At 60.6% G+C, this 19,188-nt stretch overlaps 1 protein-coding gene across 2 annotated transcripts in view; it reads left to right on the top strand.

Annotated features, from left to right (window-relative positions):
- Window positions 1-16,257, top strand: part of TMEM104 (transmembrane protein 104) — a 58,100-nt gene extending 41,843 nt beyond the window's left edge. For both annotated transcript variants that reach the window (XM_060135198.1, XM_060135197.1), the window contains exon 10: window positions 13,510-16,257. In XM_060135198.1, coding sequence (XP_059991181.1) covers window positions 13,510-14,270 — 761 coding nt within the window. In that variant the 3' untranslated portion in view covers window positions 14,271-16,257. The remainder of the gene's footprint in view (window positions 1-13,509) is intronic.
- The last annotated feature ends 2,931 nt before the right edge of the window (window positions 16,258-19,188 follow it).

Genomic DNA, 19,188 nt, shown 5'->3' with positions numbered 1-19,188 from the left:
GCCGTCGCTGCTGCACCCGCCCTGATCAGGGCTCGGGGTGCACGTCGCTCCGTATTCCGTGCTAGCACCCGGCACTGGATTGTGACGAGCTCAGGACAGTTTCTGATCCAGACGGTCTCCACCAAGTCTAGCACCTTCAGGCCCCCGGCTCCCCCTCACTCCAGGGTCCCAAGATCCCAGCGTAAGGAGCCACTGCATCCCAGGAGTCCCGGTGCACCTCCATTTGGAAGGTGCCAGGCCGTCCAGCCCAGCCCCTCCCCTGCAGAGGCAGGCGCTGCAGCTCGAGGACGGCGCAGGCAGCCTCCAGCCCAGGAGCTCCCGAAGGGGGAAGGCCCCTGCTCCACCCTGAGGGGATGTCTGCCAGTGCCTTGTCTTGAGCCAGACTCGCCAGACTGTAGCTTCTTCCCACTCTTGGTCCTTCCTGCAAGGAAATGAGAGCAGGACTGAGCCGTCTGGTGTGTGAGCTCTGGGGCCTCTGTAGCTCGATGAGCTGCCCTTCACCGTCCAGCTGAGACGAGGGAACACCTGGATGCGGCAGGCATCCTTGTCGGCCCCACCCTGTTGGTCTGACCCTATAGGCTGCTCTTCCCAGATTTCATTCACAAGCTCCAAAGCCCTGGGTTAAACTAACATGACCACCTGGGGAAAAAACGCAAACTCCTTCCTTAGAACGTAAGGATCACGCTAGCTCCGGGGTAGGAAGCTGGAAGGGAGCCTCCGTGGGTACCAGGAGGGGTTGTGCCCAAAAATTGGGATCACAATTACTGGCCGTCCAATCTTCTCCTTGTAAGTCCGCTTATAGGAAGTATTTGAAAGCCCCGGTGACCTCCAGAAGGAAAAGTTTTCTCTCGGTAAGCTGTATTTGGAGAAAACCGTCTCCCTCCTCGCTCCCTGGCCCAACTCTGTTGCCCCAACTCCTCCGGTCCCTGAAGTCGGGTCCCCAAGTCCTGGAGGTCTGGCCCCTGCCCGGCTCGGGCTTGGCTGTCCTTGACCTGCCGCATCAGCGGTGGAAGGGGCTCGTTAAGCGCTGGTTCCGTCGTCGGGGGGACAGAGCAGGGCGCTGGGGGTGGAGGGGACGACGTGCCGTAGCTGACATGACGGATTCTGGGTCAGCCCACGTGGGGAGCCGCCTGGATAATGACAGTTAATGGCTTCTATAGCACCTGGGGCCCGTTTAGCACGAGGCATCTGGTGAGCGATGCATTTCTTAAAAGGGAGAAGGTTGTAAGAGGGAGTGGAGGAGGCTGACGGTAAATAGAGAGCGATTGTCTGGGCACAGGATGCCAGGTGCCCCCAGGCTCAGGTCAGACCCAGCTCCCACCCGCACGGGTGGCACCGAGCTCCCGTTGCTAGCTGGCCACAGGGTCCTCAGGCCCCTCGAGCGGCCCCTCCTGCTTCTGCGGTTGGAGTTCTCTTCCTCGTCCTGCAGAACCGGGCTCACGGAGTGCCACCTGCGGCTCCGTTGCTTCAGAAACTCAGCTGCTCTTTCCCATGGCACAGGCCACCCTGGCCCCCGGTGACCCCATCCTGCCTCTCCTCCCAGCCAGAGCCCCCCTCCCACAGGGCAGCAAGGGGACTGCAGGGGGACTCCTCTGGTCTCCCACCTGCAACTTCATGGGCCCTCGGTGGCAGCCCTTGCAGTGCGACAGAACCAGGCGGCCGTGGCCTTGAGAGAGGGTGCCAGGTGGAGACCAGCCCGTGAAGGTCATCCGCGCTCGTGTCTTGGTGGTGACATGGCTGTCTCTGCAAGTCACTCGCCTCTTTTCTCCCTCTGATCCTTGAGATAATGAAGCGGCAGTAGCCTCTCTGCGAACCTTCTCCCCGAGGCGCTGCCGTGGGTGACGGCACAGCCCAGTCGTTTGTCTCCGTGAGGGACTCAGGCCTCTGGGCTTGGGAAGTAGACCCGTCTCTGACACAAAGCCCTCTCAAGTGGAAGACAAATAGGCCAGTGAAGTCAACTCTCTAACATGTAGTTGAAGCCGGGGTTCAGTTCCCAGCCTGGGGCGGTGGAGACACCTGGGCGTTTTCCTTTGTAGACCTGGTGGAAGGAGTTTCCCTGGTCCTGACCCCAGGCAGCAGGCGGCAGCAGGAGGGGGGACAGGGAGTGGAGATTGTGGAATCCGGGGAGCCCCGCTGTGGGAGGGAGCGCGCCCCGCCCACGGGATGTCCCAGGGGGGTGTTTCCTCTGGCCCCAGCTGACCCCAGGTGATTTTTCTAGAACTCCTCCAAAGGCAGTGAGCACCAAGGCCCCGTTAGCCCTCTCAAGTTTGCGACAAGTTGTCAGTTTGCAATGAGCTCCCTCTTCATTTTGCTTCTGAACAGCAGCTGTGCGGCCGTGCCCCCCCCCCCGACCTCCCTCCTTCCCACACACCCTGCCTCTTCCCGCCGCCCAGATTAGGGCCCAGACTGTCCAAGAGAGCCGAGCGGGGAGCTCAGGGTGGCAAAAGCTGGCTTGGGTTCTAGGAAGACAAAAGGGAAGAATGAGCACCAAAGGGACCGGAAAATCATGAATAAACGTGCTGAGCCGGCCGGAAACGTTCTTGTGCGTAATTAGGAATTTGTTCTGCCATCTGTTGAAATGAGGCTGGGGCAGACTTGCAGGGACCCCACCCCGAGCAGGGGCCCCCAGAGCTCCAGACAAACGGGGAAGCCTTTAAGCTGGTTCCTCCAGGGTGTTCACCATGCCCTCCGCCAGAAGCCCCTGGTGCTGCCAGGACGGGACCTAAAAGTTGGATGGCCATCGCAAAGAGCCGCTTGTCGGGAAAATGTCAGAACATGTCTGACACGCGCCAGCATCGATTCGTGTCTTTTGCTGCTCAGATAAGTTCTGGGGAGACCAGGCTGCCGAGTCTGGGAGACCCGGTTTGCAAATGCCCCTGAATTTGTGTGGATGAGAGCGATCGGTTGCCGTCCCGGCAGGTGAAGCTTGTCCAGGCCTCAGCAGACTCCCTGACCTGCCCCCCGTGCCGTCCACTGGTTCCTGAAGACTCGGCTCCGGCCTGGGTGCGCAGGTCGGCCGGTATCCGTCGCCGGTGTGCGCTGACGGGCCAGGCTCCCTGTCGGGCGGTGGCGAAGGCCGGAAGATGAATTGGGACTGTGTGAAAAGCACTATTGGCAGAGCGCTCAGCAGCGGGTCAGCATCCAGACGCCAGCCCCGTGCGCGTCCCTGCCATTGGCGTCTCCGGCCACCGCGTCCTGGGAGCGGCCTCAGAGTGAGCCTCCCTTGGGGCTGGCCCGGAGATCAGAGACGTGGCCCAGGCCACCTGCAGAAAGAGCTGTGTCGCTGGATGGTCCCCGGAGAGACCTTGAAGCATCGCCGGCTGCCTCCGTATGGCCTCCCCTCCGCCCCACCCCAGCACTGTGTGTACCTGGGGAACACCGGGCGGGGAGCCTCCCTGCCCCCACCAGCCTCCACCCGCATCGTCTTCAAGGAAGCCTGAGCCCAAGAGAAATGAGACGCAGGCCCACCTCACAGAGAGACTGGGCTTCCTCCTGACCCCCAGCTCTCACTGTCAGCCGTAGGTCGACCAGGGACACTTAGGAGACGCCGACGACCTGCTGTCCTTCACGTCCACAGGCCCAGCAGCGGTGGCACCAGCGCCTGGAGCCCTAAACCACGAAATGGGCCGCTGTGGACTGTTCTACCTGGGCCGCCCAGCAGGGGGCTCTCAGGCTGGAAGGGGCTGCGGAAGCACCATCACTTCACTCCCGTTACCAGCCCCCCACCCCCGCCCCCGCAGACGCCTCCCACTCGGGGACGTGAACAGCTGGCTCGGCTCGGGGCTCCCCATTTGGTGGTGTTAAAAAAACGACTCTTTCTAATAAAGGCAGCTCTGGCTCAGGGCAGCCCTCTTCGGTCTGGGTTGTCAGGGACCCGCAGGGCTGCCTTCCCTCCGATTGTGTATTCAGAGCACCACGCACGTTATTCCCACCTCTGTGCTCCCTTCAAAGTGGGTCAGGCGCCGTCCTCCCCGACTGTTGGTGGAGAAACTTGAGGCTGCCTCGTGAATTGGCCCTGCTCACCCCACCTTCCCTGGCTGGTGCCCCAGATTTGTCTTCCAGACCGAGCCAGCAGGGAGAGGTGGGACCCGGTGGTGGTAGCCCGAGTGGCAGAAGGTCCCCAGGAGGAGACCATCACCTGGGAACATAAGGGCTCAGGCTTTACCTGTCCCCAGAATGATCTGTGGCCGTGTGGCCTCCTCCCCCGCAGATCTATGACTGATCTCAGCTGAGTGTCTCCTGGTGGGACTGCTCTGATCTCTCACCACCAGCAGCCAGGGGTCTTCTACGTCTGAGCCATCTGTTCCCCACATCCTGTTGGCTCAGCAAGCCAGCTCAGCGTTTGAATTCCTTCGGGGTCACTCACTGCTGTCCCCTCATTCTCAACTGGTGCTCCTCGGGGGGCCAGGAAGGACCCCCGCTCCTTAAGGACGGTAGCACATGGGCCCCCCTCTGACCTTCCAGCCAGCCTTTGTCCTGAGCCTTTGCTGCTGCCCTACCTACCCTGTCTCTGGGCCACTGTCCAGGGCTCTCCTGGGCCATTAAGGGTCCGGCTTTCCCTCGTTACACAGCCAGTGGAGGTAATCCAGGAAAACCTTTTTATGTATGTTTCATTTCAGTCTTATTTTATTCTTGGTTTTCTGAAAGTCCTCTCTGCACACTCAAAGGTCAGTTGAAAGAAGAGGGACTGGAGGGTTCTGTCTTAAGGCTTTCAGGGTCGAGTGGACACCTAATCAAAGTCTGCTGAAGGGCCAGCCACGTGTCGCCAAGTGACCCCTTTCATTAGCGGCAGGACTGACCTGAGAGCTCCACTGGGCCCCAAGCAGAGGCCGTGGCTCTCCCGGCCGCACCTCCCCTCTGAGTGGCCTCTGTTGTCAGCAGCTCTGCTCTGCGTGTGGCTGACATGTGTGCTGGCCCGGCCATCAGGCAGGGACTCCTGTTCCGCCAGGAGGTTAGCAGGCCAGCTGCCTGGACTCTGGCAAGGGAAGGGAGGGTGAGGCCCACGCGGGGCGAGGTGTCTGACGGACACTGATGGTTACAGTTTCGCCTCTGCTCGGAATCAGGCTGTACACGAGCCAGGGTGAACCCCAGGCAGGCAGCCAGGTCAGGCGGCCATATCGGTCTACAGAGCTAGTGTGGCCCAGGGCAACCCTGGAGCTCCGGGGTTTACATTCAGACCAGGGCAACCCAACGCCCCTGTCACGATACTGCCTCTCCTCTTCCTCGCCTTCCTGTTTTCTCTCGGCATCCAGCCACTGCATAACAGCTGTCTTAGCTCAGGCTACTGTAAAATACCATGGGCTGGGTGGCTTAAACAGCAGAAATGTAATTTTTCAGCGCTGGGGGCTAGAAGCCCAAGATCAAGGTGCTGTCAGGGTTGGTTTCCGGTGAGGCCTCCCTCCCTGGCTTGTAGACGGCCGCCTTCTCACCGTGTCCTCACATGGCTTTTCCTCCGTGTGTGCAGAGAGAGAGCACGTACTCTGGTGTCTCTTTCTCTTCTTAAAAGCTCACGTATCCCATCAGATCAGGGTCCGCCCTTATGACTTCATCTAACCTGTAATGCCTCTTTAGGGGCCCTGTCCCCAAATACAGTCACATTGAGGATTAGGGCTTCGACATACGAATCAGAAGAGGGGGACAGTGGCAAGAAGAAAGAGTTAAGAAAGGACTGAGCGGCCTTCAGGAAAGGTGACGGTGTGGAAGTTTTATATTTCCAGTCTCTGGGAAGGAGATTAGTCCACCAGCAGCCAGAGGGCCCTCGGGTGCGCTTTCCCAGCGATGACAAATGGAGCTGTGGCTCTGACAGCTTAAGAATGAGGAACCGAGAGCCTGCCGCCCCAGGCGCCGCTTGCCGTGCCTTGAGAGTGTGGAAAGTTGAAGGATGAAAAGGCCAGAACTCTTGATCTCGTACTTGAGACTTGATTGCTTCAGAGACTCAAATACCTGCCCTTTATCAACGACCTGCGCCTCCTGACACACTTGGAGGCGGGGAGGCTTTGCCCTGAGTCCTTCTGGAGTAGAATCTCAGTCCCGTAAGTTGATTATGTAAACATCCTTCTCTTCTGCCTCCATGATGATGATGATGACGACGACGGCAGCTACAGAGCTAGAATCCTCCAGAAACCACAGGGGCTGACCCTGCCTGGGAAGGCAGTCCGATTGGCTTTAAATTCCCTCCCTTCGGTGGAAACCCAGGTGACTTTTTTTGCAGCAATCACAGAATGTGAAACCCAGGTGACTTTTTTTGCAGCAATCACAGAATGTCTCATTGACCTGACGTGAAATGCGACCCAGGGCCAAGATGCTTCTGGAGCCGAGTGCATCTGCACGGGGAGCTTCCCCGTCTCCCCAGAGGGAGCCCCTCCCAGCCAGAGATGGAGTGTGTCCTGTCTTCTCGGAGCATGAAAGGAGGCCCCACCCCGACCACAGCCTGTGCTCAGGTGGGAGGGTGATGACAGAGGAAGGATGGGTGAACGTGAGCACCAAAGAACCCGAACAGAATTCCTTTCCGGTCTCGCCCAGCCGCCTACAGAGAGCACGTGCCGACTCCCCCCAGATGACAGGTGGAGGGGACGGCTTAGCCTTGTGTGGCCTTCAGTGGAGGGAGAGGAGGTGTCTCTGATTCACAGAGCAGATATGAGCAGCCTGCCCGGGGTCCTCCTGACCCCCAGAGCCCCAAAGACGAGCTGACCCCTGGGCCAGAGACGCTCAGCAGGGAAGGGTCATGGCTGCGGCTCCACCCGGCTGGGGTCACGAGGATGACCCCAGTACCCTCCTTGGAGCAAAAGGAGAATTAGGGGAGAACTCGGTATTGACAAGTTTTCCTGCTTGCCTGGGCTTTCCGGGTGGGAAGTCAGGTTTTTGCGACAAGAAAAGGGACTGACGCGTTTCTGAGCGACTGCTGTGGGCCAGGCCCTGCCCCTGTTCTTTATTGTACTAGCTTATTCCATCCTCCCAGCACCCACGAGCATCCCCCTTTTTAAAGGTGACGGAACAGGGGCACTGAGAAGTTAAGTGACTGCCCCGGGATCACACAGTTCGGTGGCAGAATCAGGAGTTGAGCCCAGAGTAACTTGAGAACTTAAGCTTGTTTAGAAGAAGGGCAGCGGCCACCTCTCTCCCTCTCTCCTGCTCTTTCCAAGGCGTTAGAGCTTCACGAGGTGGGCTGCCACTCACACCCCTGGCCTGTGGTCTTGTGGGCCTGCCCAATGGCTCTCTGTTCACAGTCGGTCCTGTTCTTTAAGGAATGGTTACACAGCCGCCTGCGCCCACTTCTAGGGCCGAGCAACTGCTTGGTCTTCAGTGGTTCTCAGCTCAGGCTGACGTTACCCTGTCAGTTCCTCCCAGCTCTCCTGAATCTCGGGAGGCCCTGGCCCAGCTCTGATGACCCAGCCTAAGGAGAGACACACGCATGCCCCAGCGCCTCTGAGGACAGTGCGGTGGTGAAGAAGGAAGCTGGTGCCGGATCCTCCCCCGGATCCAGCTCCCAGCCTGGAGCGCCAGTGCCCGAGCCGGGATGGGCACCCACGGCCATTCATTAGCATCACCCCTGGCATGTTGATCCCCTTCTTGGAGAAGAGAGCGCCGTCCTCCTGACAGCCGCCTTGACGGGTGGCCTCCACCTCGCACGTGTCAGAGCAGAGCCACCTACAGGGCTCCGAAAACAGCAAGGTGTCTGGGGTCAGCATCAGGGCCGGTCCAGAGCTCAGGGGGTCAGGCGGCTCCCCAGGAGGCAGGCCCACCCGGGCGAGGCATGCTGCGGGGCTGGCTTGTGGGGAGGGCCTGGGGCTCCACTGGGAGGAGTCCGTCAGCTTCGCCGTTGGCTGTTAATCACAGCTTCACATATATGTGTGCTCCGGGGCCCTCAGGGATTAAGGATGAGGGATCTGGCCTTAGTGGACATGTGTCCCCCTCCTCCATGACAGCTGTGTTCCTTCCAGTGCCTGCAGAGGACACAGCAGGGGTCAGGGCCGGGCACGGGCCACTGGGCAGAGCCCTCCTGTGTTCCAGAGAAGCTCTGTTCCAGCTCGAACTCCCACCGGAATGTCCCTCTGACTCGATAACCCAGGACCACAGGCCACTTGCCCAGCCCCACCCAGCAGTGCCTTCCCTCTGTAGGGCAGGTCGCCCTGGTGGGCACAGCCCGGGGAACTGATAGCCTATTTTCCCTTTAGCTTTTTAAAGACTGGTCCAGTATCACACCTCGGGCCTAGGTTTCAAGTGTCTCGTGCAAATCAGGGCAGGTGACCGAGGGTTACAGTGAGGAGACCTGGGCCGAGGTTGGGGGCAGGGGGCAGAGAGCTTTCTGATTCCCAACAGGTCAGGTGCTTCCCTCACACACCGCCACGGAGCACACGGTCACAGTAAACCCACGTTGCCCCATCAAAATATAATGCGAGCCAACTGGGGACTTTTCAATTTTGTAGCAGTCACGTCTGATCATTTAATTAATTTTAATACTATGCTTATCCAACCTAAGATATCAAAAATACCTTTTCAACATGGAACCAATATGAGAAAATGATGAATGAGCTAGGTTACCTTCCTTTTTCACGCTGAGTCTCTGAAATCCGGTGTGCGTTTTAGACTTCAGCAAGGCTCGCTTTGGGCCGGCCGCATTCAGGCACTCTGGAACCTCACGTGGCTCATGGCTGCCCTGGTGGACAGCACAGCTGCACGTGCTGCTCTTTCAGGGCTCGAGGGTTTTACTGCCCCCTGCTAGGAGGGCCCTCAGAGGCACTCAGCATGCCCAGAGGTAGCCCATGCATAATTGCAAAGCCAGTCTTGGAGAAGGAGCGGAATGGTAAAACCAGCATGAGGGATCCCGTGTCCCATCATCACAGTGTCAGCGTGACAGCCTAATGGGGGGCGCGGGGCAGGGGGCTCCTGGGAGAGCTCTGCCCTGCCCTTCTCCAGGCAGGGAGAGTCTTGGCCCGAGCTCCCCAACTCCCGTGATGCTCAGGCAGGTGGCCCGGCTCATGCCAGCCCCACACCGACCCCAGAATTCTGTAAGGAAGGCGGAGCTCTGCATAGCCTCACCGCCACTCCAAGTGCTTGGGAGAGCCCCACCACAGCCCAGAGGCCAAGGCAGAGGCCCGGAAGGAACTCTCCCCTCTCCAGCACCAGCGCAACCCACCCAGGGCTGGGTTCCAGTGCACGAAGGCTGGAACTGGCTTCTGACCACTCCAATCTCTGCCTTAACCCACAGCCCCAAGACAGGCATACTGGGGTCACTGGTTGGACACCCAGACCTCAGACCCCTGCCCATCTCCACTTGGCCCCAAGAACGAGTCAGCTCCGACTCCTCTGAGGTCTGGGCCAGTTCACCTCTTTATGCAGCCGCGGCCCCAGGGTGGAGGGGGTCCGGGAGAGCAAAGGGAGGAACCAGGAGAGGCCGAAGCAGTCCAGATTCGCGGTCGTCTGTCTTTTCACTCTCTTCCCCTTATAAGTCTGGACCACCTTTACCCTTTGGCAGGAGTTCAGAGGGTGTCGGCTCAGCGGCCCAACTCTCTGCAGAGGAGAGAGGCTCTGAGGTCAGATAGACAGACAGCCCTGAGGCAAGACAGCTCCCAGCTGGGGCTCCTCATCTGACTCCAGCTCACAAAGAAGGGGGGAGGAGCAGGGGGCCTCCGTGGACAGCGGTGCTTCTCCTCTGACCGCGCAAGGGAACTCATGCATGACTCGTTAAATGTCGTGAGAATGCATCTTGACATAAAATATGACCTTGACCTCCATCCTTGAGGCTGCTGACGTCCCCAGGACAGAAAGCTAGTACTGACATGACCCCACTGACCTGCCACCATCCTGATACTGTCACCCCGTGCCGGAGGGCCGTTCCTGGTGTAGATTTTCCTTTTAACCTGACCTCCTCAGAAAAGGAGGGGGAAAGATGTCTCCTCTAAGCAGTGCCCTCAGGGCTCAGGATTTGTACCGAGATTAGGACTTGCCTCCCCTCCTGTCTCTCTCCCTCCCTCCCAAGGCAGCGCATGTGGGGAGAGTGGAGAGCAGCTCCACGTGGGTCGATATGCTGCGCGGAAGCGGTGAAGTCCCGGGGCCCCGACCCCCTGTCGCCACCCTCATCGGGCTGCTCCTTCCCTCCTGCGCCGCGAGGGGGACAGCAGACAGGTTCTTCCAAGTTGGCTCTGGCACCCGGTTCCCCTGTGACCCCCAGGTCTTCTTCCCTGGGCTTGGACGTCCCGAGACAGGGATCTCCCCATCTGCCCCCCTGCCCCTCCGCAGCTCATGTGGCTGTTAGGCAGTTCTTTCTGTGGTAGTAATTTGTGTCCTGTAAGTTCCACCCGGTGGCCCCCTGGACTGGGTTTTACTGCCTGCAGGACCGTAACTGCTGGCTCAGAGCGCCATCCCCAGATGCCCAGAATAGTATCTGCACGGGGGGCTCAGTACATCCTTGCTGAATGAACGAATGAACGAATGAATGAGTGGTCCTGGTGAGCCCCTTGAGCCACACAAAACAAGCGCAGCTGTTCTTACGTGGGCTCTTACCGCAGATATTAAAAAAGAGGTCTCCTGATCCCCCACGTCACCTGGCAGCTGCATCTTCCGAGGCCGTCAGCCACTCCTCGTGTGACATGTGTCAGGCCCTCCCCTCTCCCCCCACAGCATCCTCCCCGGCAGCTCGCTGCACCTCCTCACCCCTTGGAGCATGACTCCTGTGCAGGATGCGGGTGGATGCGGACTGCTACCCTGTCCGTCACGTGGGCTCCCTGAGCACAGCCCGTGAGGCTCAGAGAGAAGCTCAGCCCGCCCTGCCCTCGGGGAACCGTGAGGCCTGCTCACCCAGACGTCAGGACCGCTCGCGCCCTGTCCCCCTCTCCCAAGCGGCCACCCCCGCCTCCCACACGGCCGCGACCAGGTGGCGCGAGCTGCCAGTGGCCGCGCCCGAGCCCTGGGCATCCTGTGTGCACTGAGAGCCCTGCTCCCCGCCGAACTTCCTGGCCGCGTTTGTCGCTCACAACCTGTCATCCTCATTTCGTCTTGATTTATCATCAGACCTAATGAGTTTTTGGAGCAGCTACCTGCCGGGGACGGGACGATCAGTCTAGGAGATGGCTGTTGAACTCTGCTGCCCCGGCAATGCGTGGAGGGAAGGGCCGGGAGCAGAGGACTGTGGTCCAGAGGGTAGGGCCGGGCGGCAACCCCTCCCTCAAGGTCAGAGCTGCCGGTCAGGGCGGCCAGACAGCTCGCCTTGAAGTCAGCGAGCCAGTTTCTGCCTGCGTTTCTTACAGCCTCTTGGAGATGTAGGGCTGAGGAGATGAGTAGAGAAGCATCAGCTCAGCCAGCATCCCAGCTGCAGGCAGCAGTGATGAGCTCATGTCCCAACAGCCAACTTCTCCCTGCCTCCTCCACGCCCGCCAGACCCAGGGCCCCGCAGCCGAGCAACAGACAGGATTTCCCCACTTGCCTCTTTGCCAGTCCGCGCTGGCCTCGGTCTGGGCCAGGAGTAGCGCCGGGTCACCGGGGGACACTCCGCTAGTGGCACGACAGGATTGAGCTCTTGTCTTACAGCAGCTGCCCCCTTTGCCCCGACCCTGGTGGCCCAGCTCTGCTGGCGGAGGTGTCAGCTGCAGCCTCGTGAACAGCTAATCGGCAGGCGGCCCACCCGCTCAGCTCTGCGTCGTAACCCTTTCCGGCCCAGGACAGACTGCCTGGCACACGGGGGACTCCGCCTCCACCCCGTCCACCGTCTCCCCTGGGTGCTGCCCTCACACCCTGCCCCAGTGCACTCCCTGGGTGCGGTTCTGCCACACAGATCTCTGGCCCGCACACCCCTCCTGCACCCACCCTGAGAAATGTGACGAGCCAGACTGCCGGGGTCCTGAGTGTCCCCGAGGAAACAGGGAGGCCCTCACGGGGTGTCCTGTCCCAGGCCCGAGAGGGTTCAGCCAGAGGCAGCTCCTCTGGGAGGGACTGGGTCACCGCTTGCCCCTTGACTGACCACAGCTGGCGGGATTTGTGACGCCCCTCAGTTGTGGGGCCCTCGGAATCAGCAGTGGCAGGGCCGGAGTCGGATGAGAGCATCAGAAACAAATCGTCGTCTTTATTGGCAATTTTCACAGGCCTCTTCCCTGGCTCCCCTCCCCCGATCCTGTCCCCAGCAGTGTCAGCAGCTCTGATGAAAAGTAACAAATGACATTTCCGTTGAGCCCACTTCCGAGTGTCATTGTGGGAAAACATTGGTCTGGCTTCCCGTGAATCCTGGAAGAAAGGCCTCTTCCTTCCAGGGAGCGGGGAGGGTATGACGTGGCCCGAGGGGACAGTGGGGAGACCCCCAGCCTCCCACTCGGGAGGAGCCCTGAGCTTCCCGTGGGCTGGCAGGCAGTCTCTTCAGCCACTGTTCCTTCACGCTCGCCTGCGTCACTCCCCGAGAAATGTCAGGTGTCATCGTGGGCTTTACCTGAGCGATGGGGGCCCGGGCTGGAGGGGCTGTCAGGTCTGGTCTGAACAGAGACAGCAGCGGTTTATGGACTCCAACACTGGAGACAGGGACACCGGTGGTCCCTGCTTGTGCCGAGTGGCTAAGGGTGGCAGTTCTGGGAGATCTGGATAACAGATGCAAGAAGCCAGAGACTCAGAGAGAGGCTGCTGGATCTGGAAGTATGTCTGTCTGCTGGGAGCAGCGGCTGGGAAGCCCGGCTCTGGGCATGAGACCCACAGGAGGGCCGCTGTAAGAGGTGCAGCCGGCCTGGAGCTCTCTTTGCTCTGAACAGATAGATCGTGGGTCCCCTACCGCTTCTGCAGCAAAGCCAGGTCAGAGTTACTCCCTGTACTTCTGTGCCTCCTACCTGTGCCACCAGGCCCAGGAGAACAGGGCCACATGCCCTTGGCCTCCAGCCTTGGACTCAGCTCCCACGATCCTTGAGCTTTGGTGCCATTTCTTCCCTCGAGTGAGCCCAGGTACCTTCCTTCCTGGTGTTGGCCCCTGGGCGCCTGCCTCCGCTCAGGGCTGCCCGCACTCTTCACTGCCGCCCCTTAGCTGTCCCCAACAGATGCCCTGGCCCAGGAGGACACCTCCTCCCAAGTGCTCCGTGCCTCCGCCCCTGCTCCTCAGACACACATTCTTGAAACCAAAGGAGAGTCAGGAAGCTGGCAGGAAGCCCCCCAACCCCCAGACCCCTGGGGCCGGGAAGGGAGCCGGGAAGCGCCTGGCCAGGGGCCTGCGCTCCTCTGAGAAGACAGCAGGGGGCTCCACTGCCCATCTCCCCGCGCAGCCCCCATCATGCCCGGCCCTCACCCCCAGACCCCTCCCCTCACCTGCTGGCGTGGGGCGTGCACGGCATGTTCCCAGCAGCAGCGGCCACTGCTGACCTGCCCCAGAGTGTGACCCTCACGGCCACAGGCATTTAACCCTTAGAACCCATCCACAGACTCTAGCAGAACCCGCAGGTTCTCTTCATGGGGCTCGGGTCCCTCGGCAGGCACCCCCAGACCAGAGGCTGGCCTAGGTAGGGCTGCCCCTCCTTCCCTGGCTCACTCCCGTCCTGTTTCCAGCTTTCGCCATCATGATCGTGCTGGCCCTGGTGCGCATCGCGCATGGGCGTGGGGAGGGGCGCCCGCCGCTGGCCGACCTCTCCGGCGTCCGGAACCTGTTCGGCGTGTGCATCTACTCCTTCATGAGCCAGCACTCCCTGCCGTCCCTCATCACCCCCATCTCCTCCAAGCGCCACCTCACACGCCTGGTCTTCCTGGACTACGTGCTGATCCTGGCTTTCTACGGCCTCCTCTCCTTCACCGCCATCTTCTGCTTCCGCGGTGACAGCCTCCTGGACATGTACACCCTCAACTTTGCGCGCTGCGACGTCGTGGGCCTGGCCGCCGTGCGCTTCTTCCTGGGCCTCTTCCCCGTCTTCACCATCAGCACCAACTTCCCCATCATCGCCGTGACCCTGCGCAACAACTGGAAGACGCTTTTCCACCGAGAGGGGGGCACATACCCCTGGGTGGTGGACCACGTGGTGTTCCCCACCATCACCCTGCTGCCCCCTGTGCTGGTGGCCTTCTGCACACACGACCTGGAGTCCCTGGTGGGCATCACGGGGGCCTACGCGGGCACGGGCATCCAGTACATCATCCCCGCCTTCTTGGTGTACCTCTGCCGCAAGGACACCCAGCTGGCCTTCGGCTACGGGACCGTGAACAAACACGGGTCCCCTTTCCGCCGCACCTTCTGGGTGGGCTTTGTGCTGCTCTGGGCTTTCTCCTGCTTCTTCTTTGTCACCGCCAACATCGTCCTCAGCGAGACTAAGCTCTGATGGCAGGACACGTCTGGAGACGAGAGGGGTGGGGCCCCCCCGCCCTCCCCGCTGGCAGAGCCAAGGGCTAGTTGCCTCCCAGGTGTCCGTGGGGCAGGCAAGGCCCGGGCTCTTGGAGGGTACCCTCCACGCCTCCAGCTGGGGGGCTCCCCCACCCAGGATTCCGCACAGTCTGCACCTCGCCTCACCTGCCGGGGTCACCCTCCTCCAGGTCCTCCTGCTGGGGCTGCCCCCAGCCAGCCGAGTCCCACAACCGGGCACACGGCTGCTCCTAGATTCTAGGACTGGTTACTGGGATCGAGCCCTCTGCTTTCACACACTCCACCACCAGGGCGGGCTCTTCCCCCGGAAGGGTGGAGGCGCAGTGCTGGCACTGCCACTATTTATGCCAGAACGTGTCCCCCCCACCCCTTACCCCGCCCTCCCAGTCCCTCCCGCATCCTTGTCTGGGAAATCTCCATTAGGGCAACCCCAGGCCCTACCCCTCCTCTCCACCGGGCCTGGAGGTGCCGAGTGCCTCTCCTAGGGGAGTGCCTGGCCAGCTGACAACAAGGACCATAAGTGCTACTTGGCACCAGCGTCCCCAGACCAGAGCTGGGAGGGCCCTGCTGTGGGCGCCAGCTCCTGTCCTGGGCTTCGGAGCCCATGATGACTCCGGAGCAGCGGGTGGGAGCAGCCTTTCCGCACGGGCACAGCAGCCCACGCACGGGGTTTAAAGCCCAGAGCTCCCGACCCCTGAAAGGGAGCCTCGGGCTTCCTGCGGGGGGGGCCGGGGGGGAGCAGCGTACAAGGGCCACCAGAGGGGAGCTACCCCCAGCTGTCACCACAGTGGCCTGGGAGCACCCCAGGCATGGAGCCCGTGGTTCCCACCCTGTGAGAGAGGTCGGGCCTGCCCCCCCCCCCCAGCACATGAAGCAGAAGCTCTTACCTTACAGAAAAAACCCTTAGAACCCATACACAGACTCTAGCAAAACCCTAACCATCTACATTTCAGTCTGAATAAAGCGCAGCTGCGGGAGCGCCCGGCCCTGCCCCCGCTCCAACACTAACGGCGGCTCCCTGTGGAGCCGAGCTGTGCGTGCTCAGCGTCCACGCTCTCCATGTCCCTTGGGCGCTGTGGGGTGAGACGGGGCCCCGGCCACCATTCCCATGGAAGGAGAGCCAGGTTCCCGGGCACGTCACCAGCTCCACGTGCTCCCCTCCCCCCCAACAATCGTGCATGCACCTGCTGGGCCAACCTTCCTCGGAGACACATGGGACCCTAAAGAACTCTGCATTTTCAATGTGCCTTCTCCTGCGTCAGGGCCTGGGGGCTCCTCCTGACCCTCCCTCGTGTGGCCCCGGCCCTGGGCCTAAGCCCACTTGTCCTGGAGCCCACAGCAGCTGGGCCAGGAGCAGCCTCTGGGGTGGGGTCTCGGCCCTTCCCCCTCCCTCCGCTGATTTCAGTGCCTTGCTCCGCTCTCCAGGGAACCCCTTGCAGCCTCCCCCCTGCATCTCACCGTCACTGAACTTTGGACAGAGCGAGGACGCCAGGTCTCCTGGGGCCCACGGTGGTCTCAGGGCAGGGGGACATGGGATTTGCAAGAACACGGGGAGTCCGCAGGCAGCCCCAGCCCTCCCCTATGGCCCCCTGGCAGCCCCGGCCTGTGAGAGCCCCGTGTCATAATCGGCCGCGATCTGCTGTCTCTCTTTTGCCGCACATCTTCAGTTCTCACAGCTCATCCGGCGTATTGTTATTTTTCCACCCTCGTGAAAGAAGGACGCCTCTTCCGCATTTACCATCGTGGCTGCTTCCCAGGAGGCCTTGCGGGGGGGCGGGGCCGGGGGGGGCCTCCACGAGGCCCCGCCCCCCGTGGCACGGACCCCCTCCGGAAGCTGCCGGAATGTTTGCTGAAAATTAAAACATCTGTACTTACCCTTGTCTAATTACATTCCCTCTTGCTTAAGGACAAAGCAAATTAAATCATCCCGCCCCCTCAGGTTCCAATCCAAATTTTGGACACAAATTTACTAGCGTGGTAAAGCCAGTTTGATTTATGGGGCAGTCTGGAGGCCACACAGCAGAGGAGCCGGATGGCTGCATTCCCCTCCGCCTCCGAGCTGGGCAACCACAGTCCTGGAAGGAATTGGCCGGAGGTGACCACGTCACTGCGTTCCTTTGCTCCTTGGTGGTTGCCTGCTGTCTGTCGTGCTACAGGTCAGATGGGGTCAGCTTCCTCTCTACTGCTGATGGCCTGAGGGAGGGGGCGCAGGCACCCTGACAGCTAGACGTTCCCAGGTGAGGCTTGTTCACCTTGCCCATGCAGCACATTCGCCTGTGAGTTTTTACATCAGCTTGCGGAGGTGGGCCAGTTGCGTCATGGTTTCCGTTCTACCGATGGGCCCTGTGGTCTATGGTGGGGAAGCCAGAAGAGGATGCCAGCCCAACCTGGCCCAGTTACAAGTGTTGCTGTGGAGGAGAACATAAACTCAGCAGGCTCCACCCGACGCCATTCACCCGCACTGACCCAGACTGGCCCCGAGGGCAGGCCAGCTCAAGGTGGGAGGCAGCCTTCTCTGTCTCGTTCCCTGCCGAGGCACTGGAGCCTCGTGCCATCGCGCCAGCGGCTCCTGGCTGTTCCCTCACCTGAGGCCAGAGAGATGACTGCGGGCTTATGGATGGGACAGATGGCGGGTGACAGGCCGGGAGGCACTGCCGAGTGGTGGGAGGTGGGCAGCGGGCACCTCGCCAGGCCCTCAGACACACACCTGTTCCTGCCAGATGGGGGCCAGGAGCGGCCTCAGCAATGGGAAGAGGCTAGAGTCAGAGTGGGGGTAGGGCAGGGGCTGCCCCTACCTCATGGGGAACCAGCCCAGGGGAAGAGCCTGGTTGTGTGTGACCCTGAGCCAGCGAAGGCTGAGGCCGTGCCTGTCTAGGGACCGGATCCCTGATCAGGGCTGACACCCGGCTCTTGCGCAACCAGGATCCAGAGCTGCAGGAGGGGGCTTCACGATCCCTTCTCCCCGGGGCCTGGGGCTCACGGTGTCGATTGGAGAAAGGGGAAAGTGACATCTACTAGTGCCTGGTGTATGCGGGCACAGTGCTGGGCACTTTCCACGTGGACCTTGGTGGCATAACTCGCGGGTTAAGAGCGTAGACCGAGAAGTCGGACTTGCCACTTGCAAGGCAGCAAACCCCGTGCTCTCTCCTCCTGTCCTTTGTAACATGGGGAGGATAGTACCTGCATCACTGACCTGTATGGGGCTAAAGTCCTGAGTACCTGACACAGAAGTGCTCAATAAAGCTCTTAGGTACTGATGCCCAGCTCCCTTGTCCCTTGCCAGCCATACTGCACGTGTACCACATACCTCTAGACTGGTTGAAGACCCCTGGTTTGGGTCCTCACGCACCTAACCGGTTTCATAGCCTCCTGATGAGTCAAGTGGCTTCTTCTTAGCAACTGCCTGCCACAGTTCAGAAGCGGGAAATGGACTTGAATTCTTTAGGGCTTCGGGGAGGGGGTGGTCTCTGGTTCCCCAACACCCCCAGGAAACTGAAGGACAGCCTTCCCCCGTCACAGAGCCAGACTCAGGCCAGGCTGGGGAGTTTTGGAGCCAAGACTGAAGCTCAAGTATCGTAAGTGAGGGCATCGTGCCCCCTCCCCACACACGGGCCCCAGGAAAGAGGTGGTGTGGACCATGAACTCAGTAAAGACAGAGGAAGAAACACAGCGATGGCAGCAGCAGGAGGGAACGGGGAAAGACAGTAGGAATTTCTACTGCTGAGATGTGACCAAAGGCCTCTCCCTGTGTCCCACAAAAAAAACCCCAGCATTTGGGTGTCTGGTGTCTGGGTTCAGCTGGCTGTGCTACACTGTCACACCCTTGTGTGTGATAACTGAACATCTGTGGCTTCACTCTCCCACACAGCTGGCTCCCTCCTCCCCTGCCAGGCTTTCTGTCCTCCCCTTGATAATGCAGGACCCTTCCTCCGTCCTCCTGCAGACGGGCAGGAAGCATCCTTCCTGCCCCCACTCCCCATGGGACTCACTTCTCCTCAGAATACATTCTTAGAGAAGGAGCAAGGCGGCCAGGAGCCCGGCCCCAGGAGCAGGATTGGCCCCTCGTCAGAGCCAGCCAGCAGCAGGCTCAGCTCCACATGTGGTTCTTAATTATCTTTCCAGTTCTTGGTTATTAATGATCTTGGAGAGTGAGCCGAGAGCAGCCTGGCCCTCGCAACTCCTCCAGGCGTCACCTGCTGCAGCCTTCCGCCCAGCGCTGCGCTCAGACCCTGACCCAGGGAGCTCAGGTCCAGGGGCTGGTGGCCAGCGGTTAACCCTCTCACCTCCGGTGGCTGCAACCAAGGTCAAGCTCCCTTCCGCGGCACTGGCCTCTAGCACCCCCCTTAGACTCACACTCACAACCTGTTTTTGAGGCCCCCCCCCCGGCCGATCCTGGACCTGGATCTGTGAAAATCCATGGGGCAGAAAATGTGAAATTGACTATAATGGGCTGGGGGGGCACACATTCTTACGGTTGTCAGGCCCTGCAGCCAGGAACGGAGGGGTATTGGCAATTTTTGCCACTCTACCATTTCAGCGGCTCTCACCCCTAAAACTAAACAAAAAAACTTCCAGTTTTCATGGCTCCAGCCCCAGCAGTAGAATATTTGGAGACTGGAGAGGGGACCCAGCCTGCTGGGAGCCAACAAGGAGCCATGTGGGTAAGGGCACTGGGCCGTGGCCGCACGTGGTACTGGCATCCAGCACTGCCCTCCCCAGCCCCCTCCCTACTACATGGAGTTAAGTTTCTGCCCTGCTTCACCCAAATTGCCGGGGACAACAAGGCCTTGGACTTCACAGGCTCACAGTTAGAAAAGGCTCTAACGGCACCAACTATGCTCACCGTGTTTGCGGAATGGATGGAAGGAGGGCTGGCT

The sequence above is a fragment of the Lagenorhynchus albirostris genome, chromosome 20, assembly GCF_949774975.1.
Source record: "Lagenorhynchus albirostris chromosome 20, mLagAlb1.1, whole genome shotgun sequence".
NCBI lineage: Eukaryota > Metazoa > Chordata > Mammalia > Artiodactyla > Delphinidae > Lagenorhynchus > Lagenorhynchus albirostris.
The sequence above is the reverse complement of the archived record's forward strand: the minus strand, read 5'-3'. Positions and strand labels throughout refer to the sequence as shown.